This window comes from Chaetodon auriga, chromosome 4, assembly GCF_051107435.1.
Source record: "Chaetodon auriga isolate fChaAug3 chromosome 4, fChaAug3.hap1, whole genome shotgun sequence".
NCBI lineage: Eukaryota > Metazoa > Chordata > Actinopteri > Chaetodontiformes > Chaetodontidae > Chaetodon > Chaetodon auriga.
Genome location: NC_135077.1, coordinates 20709196 through 20736618, shown reverse-complemented (window position 1 = coordinate 20736618; position 27423 = coordinate 20709196). Strand labels below are relative to the sequence as shown.

The following is a 27423-nucleotide window of genomic DNA, read 5'->3' as shown; positions in this document are numbered from 1 at the left end:
CACTCCTCATGTCGGCTTCTGTAAGTCTGAACATGGCAGCTGACACGCAAACAAAACATTTGCTGTGTTTAGTTTCCACTGAGACCTTGAGGCGACAGACGGACCAGATTAACCTGCTGTAAGGTCACATGAGGCCAAAAGAAGCTGCTGTTCAATCCAACGCATGTTTCTCCAACTCATTTCAGCCAGAGTCACTGAGACCGACTGATGATGATGATGATGATTGATGACTGATGTCTGCTGGAACACTTTGTGACTTAAGTTTAAGTTTTAAGTAGAAGTGTGCAATACCCTTTATACTATGGTATTATTTCGCCTTATTATTAGACTTTTACAAGATTTTGTCAGATATTTAAGTCACTGGATCAGACAAAGACAATTTCCATTTGATTGTTTTATTCATCAGTTGGTTTATTTAAAAATAATGCACTATATCACAGTTACATATTAAGTTCACAAAGTAAAATGACATTACTATGATGGAGGGTTTCATCCACATCACTCACTCCTGCTCCAAAGGTACAAATACAGTTTGTCAGGCTGAATTATGGGAGTATGTGAACACTTTCCATGTGATGCAGCACTGCAGCTGTGCAGATAGTGTTAAACAAACAAATACAGGATACATACTGTCAGACAATCTATGACACTTGACCTAAAGATGCAGTAGCCACCGTAGGTCTCTGCACTTTGATGGTGCGTATTATTACCTCCTAAACACCACAAACACCATGAGATCATGACAGAGCTGTGAAGAGAGACCTTTGTTTTGTTTCCTGCACTTTGTGGCCTTTCAAAAACAGGATACAGGAGGAGGGGGAGCAGCCCTCGATTCGCAGGTTGACTCAGATCGACTGAAACTCGGTTTTAGGTGGTTGTTTGCAAACTTTCCCCTCCGGTAAACCACAGCGAGCTGACGTGCCGCACACTCAGCGGATGGACTCCTCCACACCGGCAACACGCTCAGAAGTGAGTGAGCCTTTACAGCACCTGAGTACAGAGTGGTTCCTCTGAGGGTTTCTACATGAGGAGGTCCTACTGTAGGTGGGTGGGGGGTGACATGACATTAATGTCAGCACTCAACAGCCCTCGAATCATTAAGTGCTTCTATTCATGTCAGCCTGTAGCTATGAGACAACACATAAAAAACTGGAGTGTCTCAGGGACAATGATCAGTAGGATCAATACAAACCCCCAAAAGTGGGACACTGTGGAAAACGTAAATAAAAGCAGAACACAATTTAAGTAAACACAATTAATTTTGTGTTTACTAACAACAGTGCTCCAGAGTTCATGTCTTCATCTCCTTCCTCCAATCATGTGTTCACAAAGTGGTGAACCTCGCTCGTGAACGACTGAGCCTTTCAGGTGAGTTTATGTCAGAGAGGATTAGAAAATGATCACATTCTGAGTTATTGATGTTTCACACAGCGATCGGACTCTCACAATCAGGGTTGTAACATTTAGCTTGAAAGCTGGATTTTCTTCTGCCATCTGGGAAAGAAGATCTATAGTTTCCCACTTCAGCATAATGTACGATAATGAATAACACCTTTGTGTAAGAAAGGCTGACGCCATTCCCTCTTGAACAGCCACACCGTCTCGGACAGTCTGTTCCACTTCTTACTTCCTGAATCACATCCCCGTTCCTTACATGCAGTTTTCAGTTCTTCCTTTAAAAGGCAGAAGAGGAACTTTGTGTGTTTGCGTTTTGTCCTTTCTGGTCATTTTAAGGACTACAGAAAAAAATCAAAGACAGTTTCTTTTAAAACCAAAACACGTTGGTTTATTTTTGTCCTTCAAATGATAAATATGTTTCCGAGCAGCGATGAATGGAAGCTAACATGTCGCATGTGGCGGGACATTAAAGCTACTTAACTGACCTGTTACATTGTTCACGAGCAGAGTAACAATCTGTGTCGCAGGATGGATACAAAACGTCTTTGTTAAAGAAACAGGAAGTAACCAAAGTCTGCTTTTACATCTGAATCAGTGAATCATAACTGTCTTTTTTCAGCTTCCAGGGATTCACAAGACACTTCAGACAGAAGCAGGATATTCTGTATCTCAGATATTATACTGTGATATACAATACATCCTTCACATCAAACTTTCTGCAGGCTATTTCTGCTGATCCAGAACACACTGGCTCATTTCTATTTCCATCATCAGACTTAAAGTGAAAGAGCTCAGAGCAGTGCTAGAACAGAGAACTGACCTTACATACGTGTCACATTAAATAAGGTGAAACTTGCTCTGATTACTCCTTTTAAAGTAATTTCCCTCCTCATTTCCATACTGTCAAAAGGAAAGTAAACCTGTTCAATGAGCCCTTTTTCAAAGGGACTTCTGCACTGTTGAGTTTCACCCACGCTTCAGTGGGAAAGACCGCTGTGGCCTCATGGGAAAGCTTTTCTCTTTTATCACATTTCCCAGCCAAACGGGAATCTCTGAAAGAGTCTCAGAGTTCTTTGTCCCAGGCTGGATATGACTGTGTGTCACCCTCCATACACATGCTGTACATTATCATGGGCTCTGTAGCGCCCTCCTCTGGCCAAAAACAGAAATGTAACCGTCATGTTCCTGTCTGTCCAACAGAGGGCGACATACTCTTCACTCTCACTTTCCTTGGCTGACAGTACAAAAGCATGTGAACACTCAAACATGATTGTTGGACACTTCTTGGTGACGGCGTGGCATTAAAACGCTGCTTCTGCTCTTCTGGGGAGGCACGACATCCTGGATCCCGCCGGGCTGCAGGGATTGACCCGCAGCTGTTTTAAGCAGCTCGGCTGGTTTATTTGATTTCAGAGTCGCTCAGGGTCTGAGCTTTGCACACTCCTTTACCGACGACTTCGAAGGCAGCCCCCTTGTAGGCTGCGACACACTGGGCGTCCGTGTGCAGGTCTGGCTGAACCTGCTCCCACACTTTCTTCTTGGGGTTGAGCTCTTTATCCGGTTCACCTGCAATCAAGAAATCAGCTCGATGCATTAGAAGAACTTCCTCTGTTCTGCACTCAGCCGTCACAAATGCAGGATTTATGGGTGCAGGACTGACACTGTAATGTTCTTGCATAACTGACCCAGAGCTGCAAAACCCTGGGCAGTGAAACGCTGCATCCAATCTCCTGGAAAGGCTTTCCACAAGATTATGGAAACTGGCTGTAGGGAATGTGCTCCCACTCATCCACAAGAGATCAGTGAGGTTTGGCAGTAAAGCCTCAAAATCCACACAAAGGTGAGCTTTTTCCACAAAGATGGAAGCACACTGCTCTGCCTAATATCGCCTGTGTCGTGTTTTTGAGAGCAACAAGGTTCAACGAGGTCACTTGTCGGCTTAACTCAGCGCTAATCATTGAAAAGTCACTCACTTCTAACTGTATTATATTCCTGCTGTGTGGCTGGTTGGAAATGAAGCTTCACTCTAATGATGAATCATGTAATCATGTGAGCAGAGCGGACTCCAGCGGACTCCGTCCCCTCACACCACCACATCCAAATGAATTAAGGCTTCTCTGTCTTTTGATGCTGCGGTGTTACCAAAAACTCTCCAGCTGTGTCACTGACGTGATGTGAGCAGTGTGTTTTCCAGCTGGACCTGCATGAGTTTGAGGTCTGAGACTGACGGAGGTCTGACAGACACAAGGAACTCATGACGGAGGAAATGACTTAAATCTGTTGGTTTAATAAAACGTTTTCAGTGAATAACTTCTGGCCTGACTGTTTTTATTGGTTTAAAAAAGAATCTTAAGTTTGAGTTGAGTTGTGTTTCTATTAAATAAATGAAACGATGCGTTTAAAGCAGCCTGGGAAAAACCTGCTGAGCTCATGTTCGTTTCTGAATTAGTCTGGCTGGTGTTCATCATCATTATTAAAATACGATGCAGCTTCATGTCTGTTTCTGGTGCATCCTCACATGCTCTGGAAATCAGGTAACGGTACCTGGGAAGCCCTGGAAAGTGACCCTGTCCCCTGGAGCTGCTCCGCCTGGAGGATCCAGGATTTCCACTCCGTCTGGTGAGCTGGCACACACGATCGCGGCCTGGGACAGAACTCCACTCGTCTTGGCTGGCTTCAGGTTACAGAGCAGGACGGCCATGCGGTTCTGCATCTGCACGAGGGACAAAAGATCACCCTGTTACAGCCAACATGCCCCGACAACAGAAGACATGTTAGAACCCAAATCACGAGTTAAAGCAAAAACAACTGACATTCATGCTGTTACTCTGCTTCTAATCCCTTAATTCAAAATCACTGTGAGGTTGATGGTTTCTGTGTCTCACTCATAAACCAAAGGGATCAAAGAGGAACACTTTATGTGGTTTACCAAAGTTTAAGAGAAGACCAGAAGCAGCTTCTGCCAAAAACTCATAAGAAGAAAAAGCCAACATTTCATGAAATGATTGTATGACAGATCTCAGAAAATAATAATACTGATGATCATAATATCATTTATTCAAGTACATCTGTGTAGTGTTGACTTCATAAATCCAGAACGACTCATTATTATATTACATATTCTCATTATGAGAAATGGTTCTAAAATGGGTTTTGCGTCTTGGCAGGGATAGTACATAGAGTACATGCTGTGAACCAGTAGTCAGGAAATCTTAATTTTACTGTAAAAACTAACAAACGATGTAAAACAGCCCCGGACCAGAGGGACGTAATAGTATGTGAGTGGCGTCACTGCAGCACCATCATGTCTAATACGTCTCTTCAGGTCTTTTTCTTTTAGGTTTTAGAGCTTTTTGGAAAAGTCAGACAGTGTTTTGCACACGTGATCTCAGCACACATGTTTTGCTTTAAGTGACATACTAAGTGTCCACATACTTTTGGTCTGTTTCTGTTTTTTATGGTCTGGGGTAGGTAATAAAGAGACGTCGCTGCTACACCATGCAATGATATTTTAGAGTAATCGTGCACTTCCAGCTTTCAGCACGTCGATCCCCTGAGAACAAAGAGCCTCCCTGCTCAGAGCCTGACTTCAGCTCCACCGGATCCCTCTGGGCTGGACTGGAACGCCGACTGCGAGCCAGGCCTCGTCGTTAAAAATCAGAGCCTGACCTCACCAGAGCTTCTGTGGCTGAACGGGAGCACATCCCAGCAGTTGGCTCCAAAATCCAAGTTGTATTTCAGTCTAGATCGACAGTTTTCACTTTAATCTGCTGAAGGAGGAAAGTTTCTCTGTGCTCACCTCAAATCTGAGTTTAAGACGCTCGCGTATGAACAGGATTTGTGTCGACAATCATGGCTCAAAAATGCAACTTAAAGCCTCCAGAGCTCGTAAACTGAGAACGGACTCTTCAGTGAAGTAGGAGACATCTTCTGTCCTGCAGTTCTTTGAGACGTTTCCAGTGAGGACGAAGGAGCAGATGTTATTTTATGCTGTATGTCTAAAAAAAGTCTGGAGGATCTTTAAAAATCTGAGGCATGAGGCATTCAAGACCCTCCAGGATTTCACAGCACATTTTAAACCCATAAATGTGAACAAATGTCTACACACATCCCAGTGATATCTTCCTCTAAGTTTGCCAATTCAGCTGTTTGAACAGTTCTGTGAATGAAACGACTGATCGATCAATTATTGATCAACATTCAAATGAAAAAGAGCCTGCAGCTGCTCTGATCGCCCACTTATTTTTGCTTTTCACCAGCTTCATAAATGTGAGTATTTCCTCCTTTTCTCTGTTTTTCTATCATTGTAAGGAGTTTTAGACTGACCTTTTTCATCCAAAATAACTAACCAAGAAAATAAGAAAATAATCAGATTTATTGTTAAATTAATGTTAGCGTTGGCTGAAGCCTTAATAAAACACAAATTATTATATAAGAGTAATGCAATACCTGGTCCACAGGTATGTGCTTAGCGAGCTCGCTGACCACTGTCCTGGGAACAGCCTCTCCGATGTCGACCTGCTGCACATAAACACCGTCAGCGTCTGGAAGCTGCTGAGCTGCGATTATACGTCCAACACGCAGGTCCAGACGAGACACGTCCACCTTGGCTTCATCTTCATCCGCCTCCGCCTCTGCTTTCTCCCCTCCTGGCATCAAAGAGAGACAAGTAGTAGTAGTAGTGGATTCGGATAAAATCTTTTATCACTGCCATGTTTTTTTGCTCTTAAACCGGTCCAGTTGTTCGCTTCAGCCGAGGAACTGACAGCAATGGCTGCAACATGATCCTTGGAGGCAACTAAAAGCGCTCGTTTTACTGATGACAGGCTCATAACAGCTGTTCCATCACTCTATTCAAAGCCACCAGACTCCTTTGACAAAAACAGTCATTTTACCTCACAGAACCTGGAGTTATGGTCTGCTGCTGCCTCGATCGCTTCCTTTGTTATTGTGTGTTATTGTGTGACTGTGGTGGTTTAAAGGGTTTGCTGAACTAGCCTGTTAAATATTCATCAAGTGTTGAGGAACGTTTGGATGACAACAGGCATCCAAAGTTTTATGCTATTACACTAAATCTGTGTGATATTATACAAAATGCCTGTTCAAAAGCCCTGAAAATAGTTATTAGATCGTTTCACATCTGCATCATACTGTACAATAACAAAGAAGTAATAACGTGCTTCCAACTTTTTGGGAAAGGCTCTTTCCTGTTTCAACAAGCCAGTTGCATAAAGAAGTGGTTCCCTCGGTTCACTAATGCTCTTGTGGCCGAACGGGAGCAGATCCCTGCAGCCAAGTCTCTAAAATCCTGCAGAAAACCTTCAAGAAGAGTGAAGCCCGGCTGCCAGTCCCCATCTGTGCCTCGCCTCTGTGGCTGGGTGCAGGACCTAGATGCTGCAGAGATGATGGACCGGGCTCAGTCTGGATCAAGGTTGAGGAAGTCAACATGGTGAAGGCTTATGTGCTTGCTCAGCGCCTCAGATCCTCTGAGTGAAGCCTCAGGACTTCTGAGGTCAGGACTAAAAGGACAGAGAGCCAGCCTTCATTAATAACATCCCAAAACTCTGGGACAGTCTGCCTTCAGGCCTCTAAATGTTGATTTCCTCTGGTCCAACATCCTGCTTTTTTTCTAAATTACATTTTGTTTTCCTTGTTTTTGCTGTTTTATCATAAATCTAAAGATTATCTGCTCTCACATTAAACACTTTGTGTTTCAGTTTCTGCATGAATTGTGGTAGAAAAATTAAGTTTATTATGATTAATATGATAAGATGGGTCACTTTTTAACGCTCTTGTGGCTGAATTGGAGCAAATCTCTGCAGCCAGCTTCCAAAACTCCTGAGGAAATGATGGAGAGAGAGCAGATCTGCAGACCTCAGGGTCGGACGGTCCGGCCCCGGATTAGTCCGGATAAGCACTGTTTGGGATATTCTGCAATAACACGTCGGTGTGATGCTGCAAAAAGTGTGTGGACACTATTATTACACTTGCATGTGAGAGCTGAGCCTCCTGCGCTCACCTGTACTTTTGCCGTAGGTGGACACTCGGCCGCGGAAGCCCATCTCGTGAAGCTCCCGGCGGACGGTCCTGGAGCTCACGTTGGCCCCGGAGGCGGTCTGAAACTCGGCGGTGAGAGCTTCTACCGAGGGCAGGCAATTCTCCAGCGCTACTTTCTCCAGCACTTGGCGGTCCTCCTCTTTGAGCTTGTGCGGTCGGCCGCTCCGGGGCAGAGCCGTCGTTATTCCCCCACGCTTCCACTTCAGGATGACGGCGCTCACGGTGGACCGCGGCAGGTTCAGCAGGGCCGAAATCTCCCGGACTGACTTCTTACACAAGTGGCATCCGACGACAGTCCCCCGCTGGAAGTCACTGAGCTCCTCACGACGACCCATTGTGTCGCAATTCCTCACCACCACCACCACCTCCTCCTGCTCCTCCTTTCCTCTTTTCGCTTTTCTTCTTCTTCTATGGTTTTGACCAGTTTAGATTCTGCTGCGTGTGTTGCTGCCCCCCACAGGACTGACAAAACACGCACGACAGCTGCCAGTGTTATTAAATACAGCCAGCTGAAGCTGTGAAACTAAAACGTGGTATTAGTACCACAGTGTGAAAATATTCTACTGTAATTAAAAGTCCTGCATTCATGTCTTTATTTCAGTGCAACTTTATATTATCAGCTAAGTTTAGGCTACTTAGAGTATCAAAAGTAAAAGCAAACAAACCAAAACAGACGAAGAAGAAGATGAAGGAAAAAAAAAACAAAAAAACCAAAACTAAATTCTCTGGATTAGCCCTGTTTCAGTGAGATACTTGAATAAACTATCTACTCCAGTGGTAAAAATGTCTTTTAAGGTGATACTCACATAAAGGTTATAGCTATATTTAAAAACTTAAATCGGCACAGCATTTCATATAATTCATTAACAATGTCCTGTCTACTTTGTGATGAATGTGAGTTCAATGACATTAAAGCAGAAGATGAGTCTGTACAAACAATGGCATTCTTCATCAGGAGTTCTTCTATTCGTTGCAGTGCTGTTAATATTGCCAACATCTCCACAGTAAATACCGAAAGGTGATCTGTAGTTCTTCTTTTGTCGGAGACATTTAATGTTGGAATACTAACAGCAGATCCTGTTCTGCCTGTGGCAGGATCTTTGGGTCCATCTGTAAAAACTGGGACATAAGTTTGGTATACTGTTTGCAACCTGTCTTCAACTAAAGCAGCAATATCCCCGATTCCCTTATAAACCTTACCCATAAAACAAAAATCAGCCAACACTGGAGGGAACAGCCAGGGTGGTATTACTGACACTGAAACTGTCGGAGTAAATCTGTTCTGCTTTAATTTCATGTCTCCAGCCATTTCACCACTGACCCATGCAAAACATTCTGGCCTGGCTCTTTCTCTCTCCCAACATGGGATCAGTACCTTTGTTGTAGGATGGTTCTCAGCATGGCCTTGTAGGTTTACCCAATAATTCAGCATCATAAGGTGCTTTCGTCTGAGGTGCAGTGGCATTTCACCCACCTCACCCTGCAGAGCAGACGCAGACTCAAGTTGTCAGAACTGTGAATTTGAACAAGAGCTTTTGCGATCATCTCAGCTTTCTCTCCATCAGAAACTACTGTTCCTCTGAGCTCAACCTTATGGCAAATGTCTTCTACCTCCACCTCAATCAGCTGAGTTTCCCGCCGCTGCTCTCTGATTGGTCCGCTTCCTGACCATGGCAACAGTCTCCGCTGTGATCAGAGTTACAGGCGGATGTTACATCAGAGATGACCAGCCGGCGGAATCTAATTTTGCCGGGAACTCAGTGTTGTTTTGTTACATCAGTGAGTAACGCAGCAAGCTTTTCATACCAGAGTCCTGTTAAAATGCTACAATATGACTTTTTCTTTAAAGGATCTGAATACTTCTTCCTCCACTGCTGCTTCATAATAGTTTAAACTACAGTAATTCATTGTGTAATAAGATATGTTTCAAAGTTCACATGTGTGTATCTGGGAAAACTAAACTGCAGGTGGATAATAAAAGTGGCAGGAAATCCAAGTACAAGTACATCAAAATCCTATACAAGTACAGAACTTCATTACAGTTACATTCAAACTCTGGGAAGTATTTTCATTTGCTGCTTCCCACTTCAACTTGAATACATTTGACAGTTGTTGATTACAGTTATGCAAAAAAGACCATTTTATAACATGCGATATAACGGGATCATCAGCAATATGACGAAGATGCTTAAACAGACGTGGGTGACTAATAATATTCCCATAATATTACACTGACAAGAGCCACTCTGTTGTATAACAAGTACTTTTAATGTACTTGAAGCACATTTTTGTGCTTACTTGTTCCTTTTAATTGACTACTTTTACATATTATTACTTTTTTTACTTTCAAGGATTTGAAAACCTCCACGGTATAGGATAATATAACAATAAAGGATGGATGGATGGATGGATGGATACGTATTTTATTCATCCCATTTCAAGGGAAATTCACAGGTTCCAGCATATTCCACAAATTTTAAGTAAAAAGCATGCAATAATCGAAAAGCACAGCAAAATATAAATAAATATGGAGCAACAGGGAAAACATAACATTATTAATAAATTCACTTGCTTGTATTTGTCTGTTAGCTCTATATATGTGGGCTTTAATTAGACATGGATATCAAAATTTCATTAACCTTCATTGTTTTGACGTGAAGGGAGAAATCTTAAAAACATGGATCCATAACTTATCTGCAGGGACAGATACCACAAAACATTACAATGGCAGTATGATGCTGTATAAATAACATTACTCATTCATTATGACATTTTGAAAGTGCAAAAAGAAAGAAAACACATTCAAGAAAGTTCAGAAGACATCAACACTGATATCCACTTCACAAATGACCGGATGTTGCCGATGTGAACCATTTTAAGATCAGTGCAAAAAGGTCACACATCACCATACGGCAGCCCTGCTCAACGAAGTGAAACCCAGTCCCACAACGTTCTGACACAAACACAGATATGAACAGTAACAGTTTTAAGAATGAGGACGGAGGCCAGCAGGAGCTTTACAGTAGTCTGACCAGTCTGAGATGAATGCATGAACCAGTTTCTCAGAGCTGCCTGCAGATTCAAGTCTTCTTACTCTTGATATGTTATTCAACTGATGGAAAGCTACTCCCCTTTTGTCGCGATGTAACTTTAAGAGCTAAGAGCTGAGTCCAGCCTCACAGTGAGGTGAAGGCACACTGTTACTGACAATATCAATGAAAAGTGTTGTGTTGTGCGTTTGTTCACTATTACTGCTACAGAGCAGTGGGGTCCCTGTCTGGTTTCTACACTCAGCTGAAATTTGCAATGTGAGCAGAGGAAGTCTACAGCCATGCCAGCAGCTGTATTAAGGCAAACTGATTTGATTGTTATTAGTTGTGGAAGTCTTTAGTCATAAACCAACCATAAACCAGATGAGGGCGCCACAGGAAAGGTTAGAGGAACGGAAAGTTTTTGGACTTCATCCTAAGGGGAACTTGAACATCTGTAGTAAATTTCATGGCAAATAATGCAGTGGTTGTTAAGTTATTTAATTCTGAAGGGGCATCACTAAAAACACCTCCCTCGTTATTTGCATTCTTTATACATGTTTAGATTATACAAGTTGTACATTTGTAATTTTAGAAATGTGAAAAATATTCTTGCATATTTGGGCCCAGAGGTCACAGGTGGAGGTGAGTGACAGGCCTTCCTCCTATTTTACTGATGTATAGAAAATGACTGGTCCCATTTTGACTTAATTGGGAATATTTTTAGTGGCATTTTGTTGACTGGCTCAGAAGAAAAGTTCCCTTTCTAATGCTGTGCATCTGGACCAAATGGGATCATACTGCTGTGGTGTCTGTGGTGTGCAGCACCTTCACTGGTCCATGCAGAGGTTTAGCCGTTGTTTGTGCATTAATACTTTGGTCAAACTTCTGATTGTTGAGGTGATGAACAGCAGCCGGAGTGCTGACCATCACTTGAAGCAGACAATGCTTCTCAAGCCATTTTCTGCAGGTCTCTCCAGGTCCTCGTCCTCCTCTGCTGCTTGAGTGTTCAGCTGTTGCATGTCAAGTCCATTTTCTGCCGTCTCCGGTTCTTGGTCCTCCCTCCCTTTGAGTCTCTTCATACAAATCTCTGAGAGAAAGAAAATAAGTTTGTGACACTTACAGAAGGACACTGGTGATAACTGTCCCTGGTAATGTTGATATCTGCTCTGGTTTTACTAAAAGCAAAGGAGAGGAGTGTTTCATAAATGTGCCATGAACTCACGTAACAAACTGAACCAGGATCAGTCTGTTTCATAAAGCTGGTTTCAAGCCAATGTGAGTCAAGTTGAGGGTTGCGGTTGAATAGTCTTTTTTTTTTGCTGAGGAAGGGTCCTAATCGAGTGAAATGACCCAGAAAGTATCTAAGTGGCAGCCATGATAAGAGCTGGTCACTGTGGAAAAATGTCTCATTGCTTCCTTTCTTATCTCCTTTAGCTTAGGCTATGCTGGACCATCCTTTATGAAAGAGGATGTCGCACAATTCAGAGCAACCATGGCAGACCCACGCCAATAACATCCGCCGTCGCATAATTACGTAGCCTACTGTACATGCATCTGTCCTGGACCTCATAATGTTTTCCATCAAGGTGGAGGAAAAGTGTTGATGAGAAGACACAGGATGTCATTTTTTTGATTATTTTTTTGATTATTCGTTCAACTTTGAAACACAGACGTGAGACATGAAGCACTGATCACATCCGTTCACAGTGAAGACCACGGACACAACAGTGTCGCCACAATGAGAGAAGGTGAAAGAACATTTGACAGCATGATGGAGGCCAGCATGATGGAGTCAGAATGGCTGGTTTTCCGTATTTGTTGCAGCAATCTGTTTATAATTATGACATTATGGACATTACGAACTTTATTTGTATAACTGGCACTGGAATGGACGTGTAGATTAAACATACTATTCAAAGACAGAGATAACTATCAGACCCTTCAACCCTCTACCAGTTAAATTACATCTGAACAAAGCTCCTTTCAAAAGGTGACTATTGTTTGAATCCCTTCAGATTTGTTGTCAGCCGCTTTCTGCATATCTGATAAATTGAAGTCGGGTGTCTGGTTATTTAACTATTTTTAGTGACATTTAAAAAAAGAAGAAATAGTGGAAACATTTCTCACTTTGAGGCTGCAGCCACGGGTTTTCTAGCTGTATTTTGATTGGAATGCATTTAAAAAGAGTACAAACTGCAAAAAGCCACAGTAAAGAGGAATGTTCAGTCTGTCAGATCCATTGTAACACTGATTCAACATGAGCTAAAGATAAGCCTGAAAACTAAACTGTCAGGTTAGATTTATTTAAGCCTCCTTACATGAAACGATCTCCTGAAAACAAGCCTGACTCACTGAACTCAGCCTGGGTTCACTGGTAACCCTGCTTCATTAAACACTCCACTCAGGACTTTAACGGTTGCTAATAGAAAGCTGTGGAGCGGAAGTTTGCATTTTAACTTACGTTTGATTCCAGTTATCAGCAGACCCACAACAAAGACAACGAAGACAACAACAGAGGAAATGGTTCCAGCATGGACAGGCTTCCTGCTTTCACTGTCTGAACGAGGGTTGTTTGTCCCAGTCACTTCTACCAGCGGAGGTCTTGCTGTGCTGGATGTGTCCCTCTTTGTCTTATTCTGGTCTCTTCTTACTGTTTCAAATGACAACAATGCATTTAAACACTGAATAGGCTGAAATGTCTAGTAGCAGTTAGACAAAGGTGACCTGGCTGTGCCCACAGAGGTCAGGCAAGACAACTGTCATTGAGACAGGCGACTCCTGGGACATATCGGTAGATGAGAGGATCAGTGCCACTCTCATGTCTGTACTTTAAATCTGAAACTACAGCCAGCAGCTGGTTAGCTTAGCTTAGCGCGGAGACTGGAAATGGGGGATGGGCTGTGATTTGAAACTTTTGGGATCAAAGCTTTGGCTGCAGCGAATATTAACCTGCTAAGACCCAAACTCTTGCGTGGCATGCATGTTTAATTTCTCTTTGCTATTTGGGCTGATTGGGACCCGATGAGTGTAAATAAAAACAAAGAATTATCGTTTTACATGATGTCCACATATGAGGACATTCGTTTTTAATTTGTAGAGCAAAATTTAGTATTGAGGTCTAGACAACACAAAATGTGATGTCCACATATGAGGACGCCAGGTCCTGGGAGGATAAAGTCATTGTTAAGACATTATCAGGGAGGAAAAGCAGCTGCTGTACTTTTTCATTGTAGCGTCTGAGCTCAACAAAATTAGCTTCAAGGTGCTCACCAACAACGAGGACAGTGAATTCAGGATGAATCAAACATAATCATCAGATCTGACTCCTAATGTTAAGGGCACAAATCAGGATCTGGGTCAAAAGCTTTTTAGTACCTGAAATAGACTGTATTAAATTCATGGTACTTACCAATACTGAGGGTAATATTACAGCGGATCCACAGTTTTGGGACAAAGCATCTGTAAGGTCCGCTGTCAGACGGCTGCACTGAGGACAGCTGCAGGCGCAGGATCCCTGAGCTCAGGTCTTCATGGCTGAGAGTTGTCCTGCCTCTGTACTGACCCATCTGTGGATTGTAATGATCTTGCTTATGTCGATAGGAGTGGACCATCTCGTTGCGGTCAATTCTTTTCCAATCCAGTGTGTAATCCACCGCGCTGACCGGGGGATCCAGATCACACTGAAGCGTCACATCATCGCCTTCTGTTGCCTCGATCGGCTGAGTAGGGCAAACTAGACGATGCTGTCCTGGAGAAACAAACGTGGTATGTAAAGCTTCCAAATAAAATACTCCCAGCTGGTGGAAGCCGCGCGCTGTACAACAACCTGCACGCACTGGGCCCAGTTGGACAGCGCGTGCAGGTCGTTGTACAGCGCGCGGGCAGATTCGAAAAGCTCGGTAGCATGAAAACTTTACTTCACGTAAACCGGATCCGTCGATTCAGAGGCAGGAGTCTTAACTACTGACAAATGAGCAGTTGTTATTTGATGGACACGGCTGTGAGGCCGCGGTATACCACCCATCTGGATAGCACGCGATGTCGGATTTGACAACCCGTTTGGCTCGCGCAGAGGAAGACGGAGGCAGAGAAAGATACCAATACATTTAAAAGGGACACCATATTTGGATACTACCAAATATGGTGTTCCGACGACACACACGACGTCTTTAGGCAGCACTGAGACGCGCGAGCAGATGAAAGACTCATCGCACGGGAAGAACATGCAAACTTCTCACAGAAAAGCCTTGCCCGACCCGGGGATCGAACCGGCGACCTTTTTGCTGTGAGGCACGCGCACTACCTGCTGCCACCGTGCCGCCAAATTGTCTTTATGTTTCTAAATTTTCATCAATATGGTGTTCCGTTTAAATGTGTCGGAAGGCCACCTTCCATAAATGTGGCACTATAGGATGCAACAGTAAACCCTGTTGAACCCTGTAAACTTCACTGGAAATTACGGTGTTGAATGTTACTGGTTGCCTTGCTTACTATGCAGAATTGACCAAACCTGTTTCTTGGCTTAAACTGAGCAGTTGCTGCCATTCACTGGTATTCACTTGCTGCAAAGGTTTGTGTCGGAAAAATATTCATGCATACATACTGTAAGTCAGTAACAAATCCACTAGTGTAGAAATACTCTGTCACAGGTGACAGTCCTGCATTCAAAACTCTTCTAAAGTAAAAATACAAAAGAATTAGCATCGAACTATACTTACAGTACAAAACATAAAAAACTACTCATTAAGCAGAGGAAATACTCGAGTGAAGACAATCTGTTCTCAGTGTTACACACATACAAACAGACACACCAGGAGCTGAACAAAGAGAGGTAAAATACACACAAAACTATCTACAGAAGCCAAAGGCAGGATAACAAAACACGCACAGGCCTGCAGACGCAGTTGTATATAAAAGCACCAACAATACACGATGTTAAATCACAAACCATACCTGAAATCATATTTCCAAGCAAGACCAAAAACATGGCTAAAACGCGAATTCTGACAGTGAAGATGAATCATGATAATGATGATGAATAAACTTACCCGTGATAAGTTTAATAAATAGTAAATTACTGAGAAAAGTCACACAAATCCTCATGATGAAGCCAGTTGAAGTCTTCTGCACCCAGAACAAGGCGTGGCTCACTCATTTGACGTACGGCGTGATGGGAATTCCGGCTCTTTTAAGAGAGCCGGTTCTCATGGCTCGGCTCTCATAAAAGAGTCGGCTCTTTTGGCTCCCAAGTGGCTCTTCAGATTTTTTGTTGCTTAAATTTATTTATTACCAAAATAATGTAAAATTTTATGTAAAATTAATTACTAATGTGCAAAACATAGTTTATATCAAATTTTACTGCATTTCCTGTGGTCACTCATTTTCTCACCTTTCCAGCATTTTGTCTGTCGCAGCTCTGTTTGTGTGTGTGTGTGTGTGTGTGTGTGTGTGTGTGTGTGTGTGTGTGCGCGCTGTGTCTGTACCCCCCCCCCCCCCCCGCTCCTCCCCCTCCTGCTCAGTGCGTACACACAGAAGCCACCACATGTAGTTGACCAATCACGTGCAGCTTGAATGGAAAAAAAGTCGAGAAAAAAAAAAAAAAAAAACCCCAAAGCGGCTCCGATCGTTCACTTCAAAGAGCCGGCTCTAAGAGCCGTTTCGTTCACGACCGACACATCACTAGGGAGGGGAGAACATGTCCTGCTCTGACTGCAGCTGGGAGGGACTGCTGCACGTCAGAGGCTCCAAAAGTCTCCAATAACACCAGAAAAAGTCGCTAGATTGGTCGGTAGTCGCTTTTCTGAAAGAGTTGTTAGCGGAATCTGAATACTGGCTAAATACCGCTAAGAGCTAAGAGTAAAGGCTCCATGGGCAGGGATTTGTCACAGATGGGCTTGTTCTGCAAAGTTTCAAGCCAAAGGGAACAAATGTTTAAAGCTGCAACCACTATTCCTTTACCGACTCTGATGAACCACAAGAGGCTGTGAGCACCTCTAATGAAATTCCATTCATATCAAGGCGGAGGCGAATGTGAGAATATATGTTTTCATTATTTAGATGAAAACTTAGAAACGTAAGGACAATCTGGCGGCACGGTGGCAGCAGGTAGCGCGCGTGCCTCACAGCAAGAAGGTCGCCGGTTCGATCCCCGGGTCGGGCAGGGCTTCTCTGTGTGAAGTTTGCATGTTCTTCCCGTGCGATGAGCCTCAGTGCAGCCTAAAGACGTCGTGTGTGAGCTGTGAGGAGACGGCCAGGTGTCATTTCTTCGGCTGTGACTGAATGAACGGACACATTTCACTGCTTGTATCATCGTTTTCTCCCTGAGATTATCCATACTTCCTCCTTGAGGTCTGGGTACTGACCAACCCCCTCCAGCCAGCCCTCAGTTTGAAACGTTTGGTCAAGCCAGCCCTCACTTGGAAAAACGGTGCGCGCATATACTAAACAACGCGGCAAGAGCGAAATTTCAGAATAAAAGCACCCTGAATTGTCATATATCTCTGTACTACATGTACATTAACATTCATATTTCTTCAAAACTGCCCGTTATTATTCAGCCATTCCACTTCAGACTGATAGTACTCCACCTCAAGAAGACACTCAGCAAAAATCAGCTCAGTCTGATGTGGCATTTCAGAATAAAAGCCCTCAAAACTGTCATATTCCAATGTAATACATGTACATTAACATTCATATTTCTTAAAAATTGCCCGTTATTATTCAACCGTTCCACTTCAGACTGATAGTACTCCACCTCAAGAAGACACCCAGCAAAAACCAGGTCAGTCTGATGTGGCATTTCAGAATAAAAGCCCTCTGAACTTCCATATTCCAATGTACTATATGCACATTAACATTCATATTTTTTAAAAACTGCCCGTTATTATTCAACCGTTCCACTTCAGACTGATAGTACTTGACCTCAAGAAGACACCTAGCAAAAATCAGCTCAGTCTGATGTGGCATTTCAGAATAAAAGCCCCTTGAACTTCCATATTATAATATACTAAGTAACTAAAGTAAAACGAAACCCGTTACAGATTCCAAGTGTTACTCATTTTTACTCAACACAAACTTTATTAATCATAACTATTTATAACACCAGTCAGCTTTATAAGACTTCCCTTTCATTACAAATCTGTGATATGATGATGAAGGACGGACAAAATGAAAGCATGGATCAGAGTTTATGTATATACAGATTTGATTAAAATCTTCATAATGCAGAGACAGTAGAAAAATAAGCCACAAATAATGGACAAAAATATGTTCCAGCTTACATCCACGTCTGTCCAGACTTATATGTACTGAACACTTTGTAGAGATTAAATAATAATAATAATTAAAAAAAAGGGTATTCAGTGTATTTTTTTGGTGAAATGGAAATTATCACTATATTTACATGTATGATTCCAGAGAGAAACACGCTGTCTTCACTTCCAGAGGAATGACAGCTTCATCACACGGTGCAACAATGACCACCTGAAGCTCAACATCAGCAGAACCACTGAGCTTGTGGTGGACTACAACACTCCAAATACGGATGCTGCTGCGAAGAATCTACAAATCGTAAAATGTGGATGCTTCACACACATCTTCAACTAGGCAGCACAGAAGACCTAAAGATCCACAGTTTGAAGGTGTATCTGACCAAATGTAAAAATAATATGGTCAAAGTCTCCAGCTCTGTTCCTGAGTTATGGTGTTAAAAAATGACCAGAGAAGTGTTTCTACAGAACATTATGATGCCAGAGAAGCTGACCTTTGGCCCTTTTGATACAAAATGTCATCACATTTTATCCTATGTAATACCTGTGTGATTTGTCATAATTAGTGTATGAATTCTTGAGTTACGGCTTCAGACCTGCTTTGTGTGCTTATAGTAACCTTTGACAACCACTTTCTACATGAATTTGTGCTAAATTTGAAGAAATTCCCTGAAGGCGTTCCAGAAATATCACAATCATGATATTCAGGCACAGCTGGCACTCGTGAGCTTACAGTAGAAATACATATCCATACATACATACATATACAGCCGATCCATGTGAGGTGATGGACGGCTGCTACACAAGTTTCTCTATCTGGCATTTGACACAAACACAGGATGACGAAAGCTTAAGCAATGATAGGCAGTGCAGAAGATGTCTGTAATAAAGCGCAGGCGTTAAAGTTGAGAAGAAAGACAGCCTTTAACCACTGTATTAAACCTAGAGCTACTCATCCAGCTCCAGCTCAGCTTCCCTGAAAAGTCCTGAAAAGTTCAAAGCCATTTACCGGCTCTGCTTTGTGAGTCTCCCCACACTCAATGACAACATGGAAAGCAGCTTGTAATTCTTTTTAAAGGAAGTTGATGTGCACTGAAAGTGCAAATGCTCATCTAAAAATATTTCAGTGACATTCAAATCCATAGCATTTGATCTCAGTTCAAGGAGGTGTACTACAAAACAAGCCGGACAGTCAGGCTGTCTTTGTGTGAGCTGGCTCAACAAAACCTAAAACCCAAACCAGAGGTAACATGATGTGGATGGTTATCAACTTCCTCAGTCAGAGGGGGGAGGAATGACACACCAGGGCTTTACACAAGTTTCTCATCAGAACCAGAACACAGATGATGATGATGATGATGATGATGATGATGATGATGATGATAACGGCAGCAGTGGAGGCGAGAACAATGCCGAGCGTCATCCATCTGAGAGAATGTCAGAGAGGATAATGAGTCGAGAATCAATTTATCATACTCTCAGGATTTAAAGAGTCACTTCATCCAAATTACAAAACTTGCAGTTTGACTAACTTATCTCTTATGATATCAACCTCTCAGACCGTTTTATCTGTCCGGTGTTAAGCTATCAGCACCTACGACTTCGGCCTCCACTCTAATACAGTGGAGGGGATGGAACTGAGATTGTGGTTTGCAAAGGAATGAAACACAGACAGTTCAACTAGTAATTCCAATTATCCAGATTAATGAGTAATCCACAGATCCCAATCATACGTAGATGTCAAATGGGCATGGTGGCTGCTATATTGGCATCAGTTTTTATATAAAAATAATAAACTAGTTTAAGGAAACATGACGATCTGGTGACAGACTTCGCACAGACACCACCCTCTTATGGACTTCAAAAGACAGACGGCACCAGATATTAAGAAAATGGGATTGTCTTCCTCCTCTAATCTGCTAACATTTCTGCTGTGCTAAGAGCAAATAATTCAGTCAGCAGTCCAGTGCTATCTGATGAACGGTATTACCCTTATCACATTACATGAGAGCAAGTTATCAGATGCGATATGATGTTGTCTAAACATATGCTGCTGGACTGGAGAACTGTGACTGTGGGTGCACTGCCCCATAGAGAGGAGAGACCTTTACGAGAGGCAACATCAGGTAGACCTTTGGGAAGCACTTATTGAAAGTGCAAGTACTGCACTGTATGCAAGCACATCTATTTGTTCTCTGGCCAGATGTCTGGCACCGTTTTCCCGAGAGTCCGTCCATCAATATCTGGTTTTACAACTTGTGCTGTTGGAATCCATAAAACATTGTGGAGGTTGTCATCGGTGATGCGAGATCTGTCCAGCGGCTTTCCTTTACTTTGCATAAACAGAACAATTCCTAAAACCCTAACCTTACTTCTGTACGGTACGGCACATCTCCATGCTGCCAGCCCACCTCCTTCAAAAACTGCTGGAACTGGCTGTGATTCAGGCCACACGCCCAAATGAAGTTCACTGTTTTCGTGACCGTGGTCATTATATCATCCAGTTCCAGAACCTTTCCCCACAGAGCTCCTTGGTGGATAATGCAATGATAAGTTATGGGAGGTGTGTGGCGGTTACATTTTCGCTTTTTCTCCTTCACTAGTCCTGTTTTTCTCCACACATCGCAGGTGCGCCGTTGGTAGTTAGCCGCACCAACTTTCCCAGGCTAATTTAGTTTTGCTTACTGACTTCTCCACCGCCTCAAAAATGTCCCTCCCTGTCCTCATCCCATGCATGGCAGCTACACCCAAGAGCTCCTCACTGGCGGTGAAGTCTGCCCTCACGCCTCTTATAAAAATCAATAGATGCGCTGTATCCATGTTGTCATCAACAGCTAATGAATACGTCAGGTAAGTGCGAGTCTCCTCGGCCAGCTGTGATGCCTGCTGGCTCCTTAACGATGGTGTTTCTTGAAAAAGATGACATTTTGGAAAGTCTGTATCTGGTCGGGGCACACCTGCTCACACACCTTTAGCGCACACCGCTTCAAAAATGCACCTTCTGAAAAACACTTCCAAGCTCGGGCAACTTCTTTAGTTAAGCTAGCTTTCCATTCTTTCATTAAATTGCCTTCCCTCTGCATCAATTTTTCTCTCTTTTGGACATTTTGGGATCATTTGTAGATCTTTTCAACTCCATCACTTGTTAGAAAACTGCTTGAGTTAAACACTGCACTCTAGCAGCAGGATGCCGTCATTTGGCGGAGAAGTTGTTGCAGAATTCCTGACCTCTGAGCACTCATTCGTCTCTGCTCCTCGATATGATAGAACAGCTGTATTTGCAAATGCAAACATACGAAAAGGGTTCGCACCAACATAAATGCGACTACTACTCTGAATGCATCCATGATCACCATAGCCAAACGGAAATGTAAACACAGGTCTCACTTTTGGCGCAGGTGCAAGTTCTGGCGTATAATATGACATCGGCTACCTAAAACTCAGTTTTTCTTTGTTTTTCTCAGTTTTTCCTCCGTTTACATGCAAATGTCCAACCGAGTTTTCCAAAATCTCCACTCTGGCCGGAGTTTTTAGCGGTCAGATATTGTGCCCCTGTGTATTCTCAGCATTCCAGTTTGACTGATTGATTGATTGCACTTTAATAATCCCCAAGGGGGAAATTCATTTGCCACCAAGCCACATCACACAACAACATACAATCAACAGAGCAATAGATACATCAAGACAGGGCACAATACAACATACACTACAACACACAAACAGGTGTCCCACATAGACACTGACAGGACACAATAATCAAAGCAATACCAATAAGTAAATCACTACATCATAAATTAGTCACCAACTCTTATTATAGAGTCTGATTGCTGTGGGAACAAAGGACCTCCTAAATCTCTCAGTGGAGCATCTGGGTAGAAGGAGCCTTTGGCTCCTACCACTCATAGTGAAGATGCTGTGCAAAGGATGGTCATCCCTTGGTTGCTCAGGTTTGAGCACCATGGTGCCTGCCCTGTCGGTGACTCGCTACCTGCAGTTGTGAAAGTGTATGTCTTTGTGTTGTTTTTATTGTCGTGTCACCGCTACGTTACTGTTTATAACGCTAGAATCACACACAGTATATCGGGATTTAAAGAACATATGTTTGGACTTCTGTGGTTAGTTTTGTGGAATGGATTTATCAATATGAAGGTACAAGGCCTTGGAGTGTCTAGCCAAACAGCAGTCATCTCCTACAGCCTGGGTGAATTATACAGTATTTGGGATACAGTGGCAAACTGTGGCCATCCACACTTGGATTTACCTCCGGAATTAAAACGAAGTAAAAGAGGCCGACAGAGTGGCATTTTCACATCACTGAAAAGCAGAGAGTGTGTGATCAGCAGTGTCACATTGCTGGTTTCGGTTGATTCTGTCCAATGTATCAAACCGTTTTCTTGATGTATTCTAATAATTTGATTCAATCCAATGGGTTTCCTCTCTGTGGGCTCTGTCGGTGTTCCTGAACCAGCTAGCTGAGGGGACTTCTTTCTAGATGGGTCTCTCTGTAGGTGAGGGCTTTGCTGTGGAGTATGTGAGGATAACTGTCTATTACGTTATTACAAAACTTAAATGCTCTCTTTTGGGGCTATCAGGACATTGCAGATATGAGTTTTCTACTATCCAGCTTGATTATGAACAAGAAACCTGAAACACTAATGCTGCATTTACACACAAAACTCTAACAGAAATCTTCTTGTACTCAATGACAAAGCAATAACCACTGAAATACTACTGAATTTCCATTTTCTGGAGAACAGCTCAAAGTTATTTACCTGGATTGTTCGGCTCATTCAGTGGAGGGCTGGTTGTGCTGGAATCATCTCTCTTTGTCCTGTTCTGCTGGTCTTTGGTTACTGTCAAAAAAGATAGAAATGTTTTCAGTAAACATGCCACATGCTCTCTTTCAGGATGAATCAAATACAATCATCAGATCTGACTCCAAATGTTAAGGACATAAATCAGGATCTGGTTCAAAAGCTTTTTAGTACCTGAAATAGACTGTATTAAATTCATGGTACTTACCAATATTCAGGGCAATGTTACAACTGGTCATCAATTTTGAGACAAAGCATCTGTATGGTCCACTGTCAGACAGCTGAACTGAGGAGAGCTGCAGTGTCAGGATTCCTCTTCTCAGGTCTTCATGGTTGAGAGTTGCCCTGCCTCGGTATTGATCCATCTGTGCTTGAGGATTTTCCTGCTTATGTCGATAGGAGTAGACCACCTTGTTGAGGTCCCATCTTTTCCAATCCACTGCATAATCCACCACGCTGACCCCGGGTTCCAGATAACACGGAAGATCGACATTCTCACCTTCCACTGCCTCGACTGTCGGATTCGGGCAAATGGCCTGAAGCTCTCCTGCAGAAACAAATATCACATTTACACAACTTGAACACCTCTGAAGGACGGACAACTTTCCAGTCACGTCAACACACAGATTTGATGTTGATGAGCTCCTCTACGCTGAATAAATGGATCAACTGTCGAGGTTTGATAAACCCAACAAGCGTGCTGCACATCTGCAATTCTCCACACTGAACCAAACATCTCCAAAATGTCAAACGATAATCTTTTTGATACAGCTTTGATTACAGCTAATGATGAACAACCCAATTCTTTCAGTTATTTGTACAGTGACAGTGTAGCAGCACCATACAGACTGATGCATAATGTAAGTACAAGGGAATAAGATGTGAAGTCAGGCAACAGGAGGGTAATAATGGAGGGACTAAAGGGACCATGACAGAGTACAGAGGAACTGTGGCTCAGGAGGTAGAGCGGTCGCCCACTTATCAGGTTCAAGGTTCACGGGTCAAGGTACTTTAATTGTCATTTATTTCAACATGTTTGACATGAAGGAACATGAAGGACATTTCGTAGGGGAAAAGAGGAAGTCTGTTACAGGTCACTGAGAAGCCGCAGCACTGTTGCGCGCTGTCATACTGTTCTTGTAGGATGGTGGTTCGCTGCCTCAGCAGTCTACATGTCAAAGCATCCTTGATACAGAAACACAAAATTGCAGTCTTCTGAGGTCCCCTGTCAAGTCACTGCTATACCCTGTAAGACTTGTCGGACTATTTTACCATAAGTCCACTGGAAGTAGTGTGAGTTGATTTTAAAATGAATCCGGGCAGATTCATACATATATACAACAACTCATTACCCCATCCTTGCCCAAACTTCTAGCTTTGTTGCTCAGTAATGATCAAACCGTAATATTTGACTAATTTTACAATATGGGGAGAAAAACTCTACACTGGGTAGAAAGAGGCTGTACTTGCCGTAATCTTAAGTGTTACCATATTGTTTAAAGTATTTTTATGTCGTTTCTTCGGGAGCCTATCTGCACCGCTAACCTGAAGTACTCCATTATGTCACTGCAGTGAAGTCAGTTTTAAGTTGGATATTCTACAGACGTTTGCTCCTACGCCACTCCAATATCATTCGCCATATATGAAAAATTATTTGGAGATTTAAAATGTAAAAACAAGAGGTGCATCTCATGCAGCCAGTGGAGTACTATCATCCTACGCCTCTTGTTTTTACATTTTAAATCTCCAAAAAAATTTTTTATTAATTTTTCATATGTGGCGAATGATATTGGAGCGGCGGCGGAGCCAGTGTCTCGACTATCCAACTTGAAACTAACTTCAGTGCGGTCATTAAGTCACTAATATACGTCGATCCAAAACACAAACACATCGAAACTCAAGTTTCATCAAAAGTCCTCAATCTGCTCCTGATCCTCACTCAGACACCGTCACACTCGGATTAAACGACATGTTATAGCAGTTTCTGTAGCTCCGTTCAAACGGGGCAGTCTCTTACGCTAATGTGACAGCACCGCTGTCGCCCGCTAAAGTTTAGTATTGGATAAAAAGTTTTCAACAACGCTGTAAACTTGTCAGCATTCGCCAACAACCGCACATCGATGTTAGAAATCTAGAAAAATGGTCATGCTGACAAGTTTGAGCTATAGGACAGCTTTGAATCAGCCCGATGAGATTTAACGTTAATGCAACTTGACTGATAGCTGCCAACTTACCAACGGTTTCAGCAACCCGTGCCGAGATCAGACAGGTGGACGTTGTCAATAAAACCTCCATCATCACCATCATCATCGGAAAGCAGGGGATACTAGCCAGTCCTAATGGTTTCAATGGCTGTCTGTCGGCAACTCGCTGCATGTGTAGCCGGCTGGATTCTGAACACGGTTCAGTGAACCGTACCGCCCAAACAGGGAGGAGTCACTGAGGCAACGACCACAACTACACGCGACCAGGACTGACTATGGGAAAAATGTCTTAACGCTCGTGTAAATGCTAAGTTAAATTCTCACGGCTCTCCAAGTCTCCACTCAAGCAATAAACGATTGTTATTTACTGATCCCTTTACTAAACACCCCTCAGGGTCTGCTTCATTTTGAGCATTTAAAGTCACAGTCACAGAGATTTTCAGTAACATAAGATGAAGATTTAAATAATGAAGTTTCACCTTGAAATATAAAGCCATGCACCCTCTCCAGACCAGAACCATTTCTGGCCAGTGGCCAGCGTTGGGTGTGGTTTCTCTGGACGTCAATAACAATCCCTTTGTGTTTCAAACATTCAGGGAGGCATTATTATTTTTGGACCTCATGGCCAATTGGTCCACGTTGTTCCTGCAGTCTAATCATGGTTGCTCATGAGACCCACCAGAGTCAAAATTTTTATGAAGTGACTGGCACTGCAATTTGGTGCACAGTCATGGGCCAGCAGGGTGAAGAACAGGGGGCTGAGCACACATCCTTGGGGGGGCCCCATGTTCAGAGTGATGGAGCTTAATGTGTTGCTGCCGACCCATACTGCTTATGATCTCTCTGTGTCCAACGACCAATTACCGAGAGAAGTGCTCAGGCCCAGCAGGTCCAGGTTCGTTAGTAACTGCTGAGGGATGATGGTGTTTAATGCTGAAGTCAGTGAACAACATTCTCTTAGAAGCGTCTCTTGTGTCCAGGTGGGTGAGGGCTGGGTGGAGAGCAGAGGAGACCGCATGATCGGAGGACCAGTTGGCCCGATATACAAACATGGGTCAAGGGAGGGAGGGTGGATCTTATCTGCTGCATGAAGAGCCTTTCAAAACACTTCATGATGGTGGAGGTCAGTGCAACAGGGCGGCAGTCATTGAAGCAGGATGGAAATGCCTTCTTTTGCACAGTTTTGCAGAGGCTTTAAAGCATGTGGGGACAACAGCCTGGCTCAGACTTCAGGCTGAGAGAGGTGGGTGTAGTCTTCTGTAAAGAAAAGTGCAAAGAAGTTGTTCAGATTATTCATCAGAGGGTTTGTAGTCTGTGGTTTGTAGTATGAATATGCTGCCACCTGCTGTTTCTGAAATGACTGGTTTCCTTTTTTGTGCTCTGATGATTTCCTGATACCAGGGGGCAGGTTGGCCCAGGCTGTTCTCAGACCTGCTCTCGGGCCTTCAGCAGCCTGCTTCCGGTTGGTCTGGGTGGTGATGGTTTTAGTGTGTGTCATTTGTCAGTGTATTTTGTGATGTAGGCAGTGACAGCGTCTGTATTTTCCTGAATGTCAGTGTGTTTCTTGAAAGTGGCTTAGCACTTGTCGAGCATAACATCTGCAGGATTTATATGGACAGTGAGGATAACGTGTAAATGTTAAAGCCGTGTAAATTTGTGTCTGGTTGTTGAGCTCTGCAGCGTTGGAGCAGGTTGTAGTCAGCAGTGATGTTTCCTGTTTACTCTGGATATGCAGAACTCCTTAATGGAGAGCTGGCTGTCACCAATGTTGTCTTCAATAGCAAGGGGAAGGGTTTTTTTTTTTTTTTTTAGCCAGCTGCATTCATCAGACTACTGTAAACTTCAGATTTCACACAGAAAAACACAATGTGATGCTTCAATATTTAAACATATTGTTGACAAACCAGTCTAAGAGATCTTTATCCACAGTACTGATATACTTCTACATTTTACTGCCTCTATGTATTTGCTTTTGTTTCAGTAAAGATTTTGATGCAGTACTTTTTGGAGTATTTCATATTTTATTTCACTAAAAGGACTTGAGTGTTTCATCCATAGTTCAAATTGTTCAGCTTGGTCTGACGGCGGCACCGAAGGACAGGCCATGTTACCTTACTCTAAAGGCTCCATCATATGGTGGCTATTTTAGGTTATGGTGGTAAATATTTAAGAAAATCTGCAGGATTTCATTTAAAAACAGACACCTGCTCCAAATTCCGAGTATTTTCTTGGGATTATTTCTACTACAACATAACCCTACCTACTACAGTTACTATGGTAGTATAATTAATGACTAATCAACAACTGTTTCTAAAGAGACGTCAGCTTTACAACTTGAGATTTTCTTTTGTTACAAACCTGCAACGTTGATTTAATCTGCTGTTACAGTGAGTTACAGAGCAAGCAATGAGCAAGGAGGAACAAAATGAAAGAACAGATCAGAGTTTATGTATATTTAATGCAAAGATTTAGAAAAAGTGCATCATAGGGCAGAGAGATGATACGAAGGTAATAAATTAACACATATTACCCAAACTTATATTATATAATTTCCACATAAATATACACTCAGACATTCACACAACACCATTCCAAGAGAGGAAGGGGCTGTGAAAAACATAAATAAAAGCTTTTAGACAAACACTCAAGA

General features: G+C 42.8%; 2 protein-coding genes and 1 long non-coding RNA gene across 3 annotated transcripts; all 3 read right to left on the bottom strand.

The window, feature by feature from the left end:
* Window positions 1–388: 388 nt before the first annotated feature.
* LOC143320153 (aminoacyl tRNA synthase complex-interacting multifunctional protein 1-like) lies at window positions 389–7861 on the bottom strand. The gene is made up of 4 exons (XM_076729613.1): window positions 7418–7861; window positions 5848–6047; window positions 3943–4111; window positions 389–2964 (listed from the first exon to the last, which is right to left on the bottom strand). The coding sequence occupies exons 1-4, from the start codon at window positions 7788–7790 to the stop codon at window positions 2798–2800; spliced, it is 909 nt and encodes a 302-aa protein (XP_076585728.1). The 5' UTR covers window positions 7791–7861; the 3' UTR covers window positions 389–2797.
* Window positions 7862–9863: 2002 nt separating this feature from the next.
* On the bottom strand, window positions 9864–15627 carry LOC143318977 (butyrophilin-like protein 10). Its single transcript, XM_076727520.1, has 4 exons — window positions 15536–15627; window positions 13897–14235; window positions 12949–13137; window positions 9864–11574 (listed from the first exon to the last, which is right to left on the bottom strand). Exons 1-4 carry the CDS (start codon window positions 15588–15590, stop codon window positions 11414–11416), a joined length of 744 nt encoding a protein of 247 aa, XP_076583635.1. The 5' UTR covers window positions 15591–15627; the 3' UTR covers window positions 9864–11413.
* Window positions 15628–22527: 6900 nt separating this feature from the next.
* On the bottom strand, window positions 22528–24917 carry LOC143318938 (uncharacterized). The gene is made up of 3 exons (XR_013077049.1): window positions 24804–24917; window positions 22778–23116; window positions 22528–22608 (listed from the first exon to the last, which is right to left on the bottom strand). It is a non-coding gene; the product is annotated as an uncharacterized LOC143318938 (long non-coding RNA).
* Between the last annotated feature and the right edge of the window lie 2506 nt (window positions 24918–27423).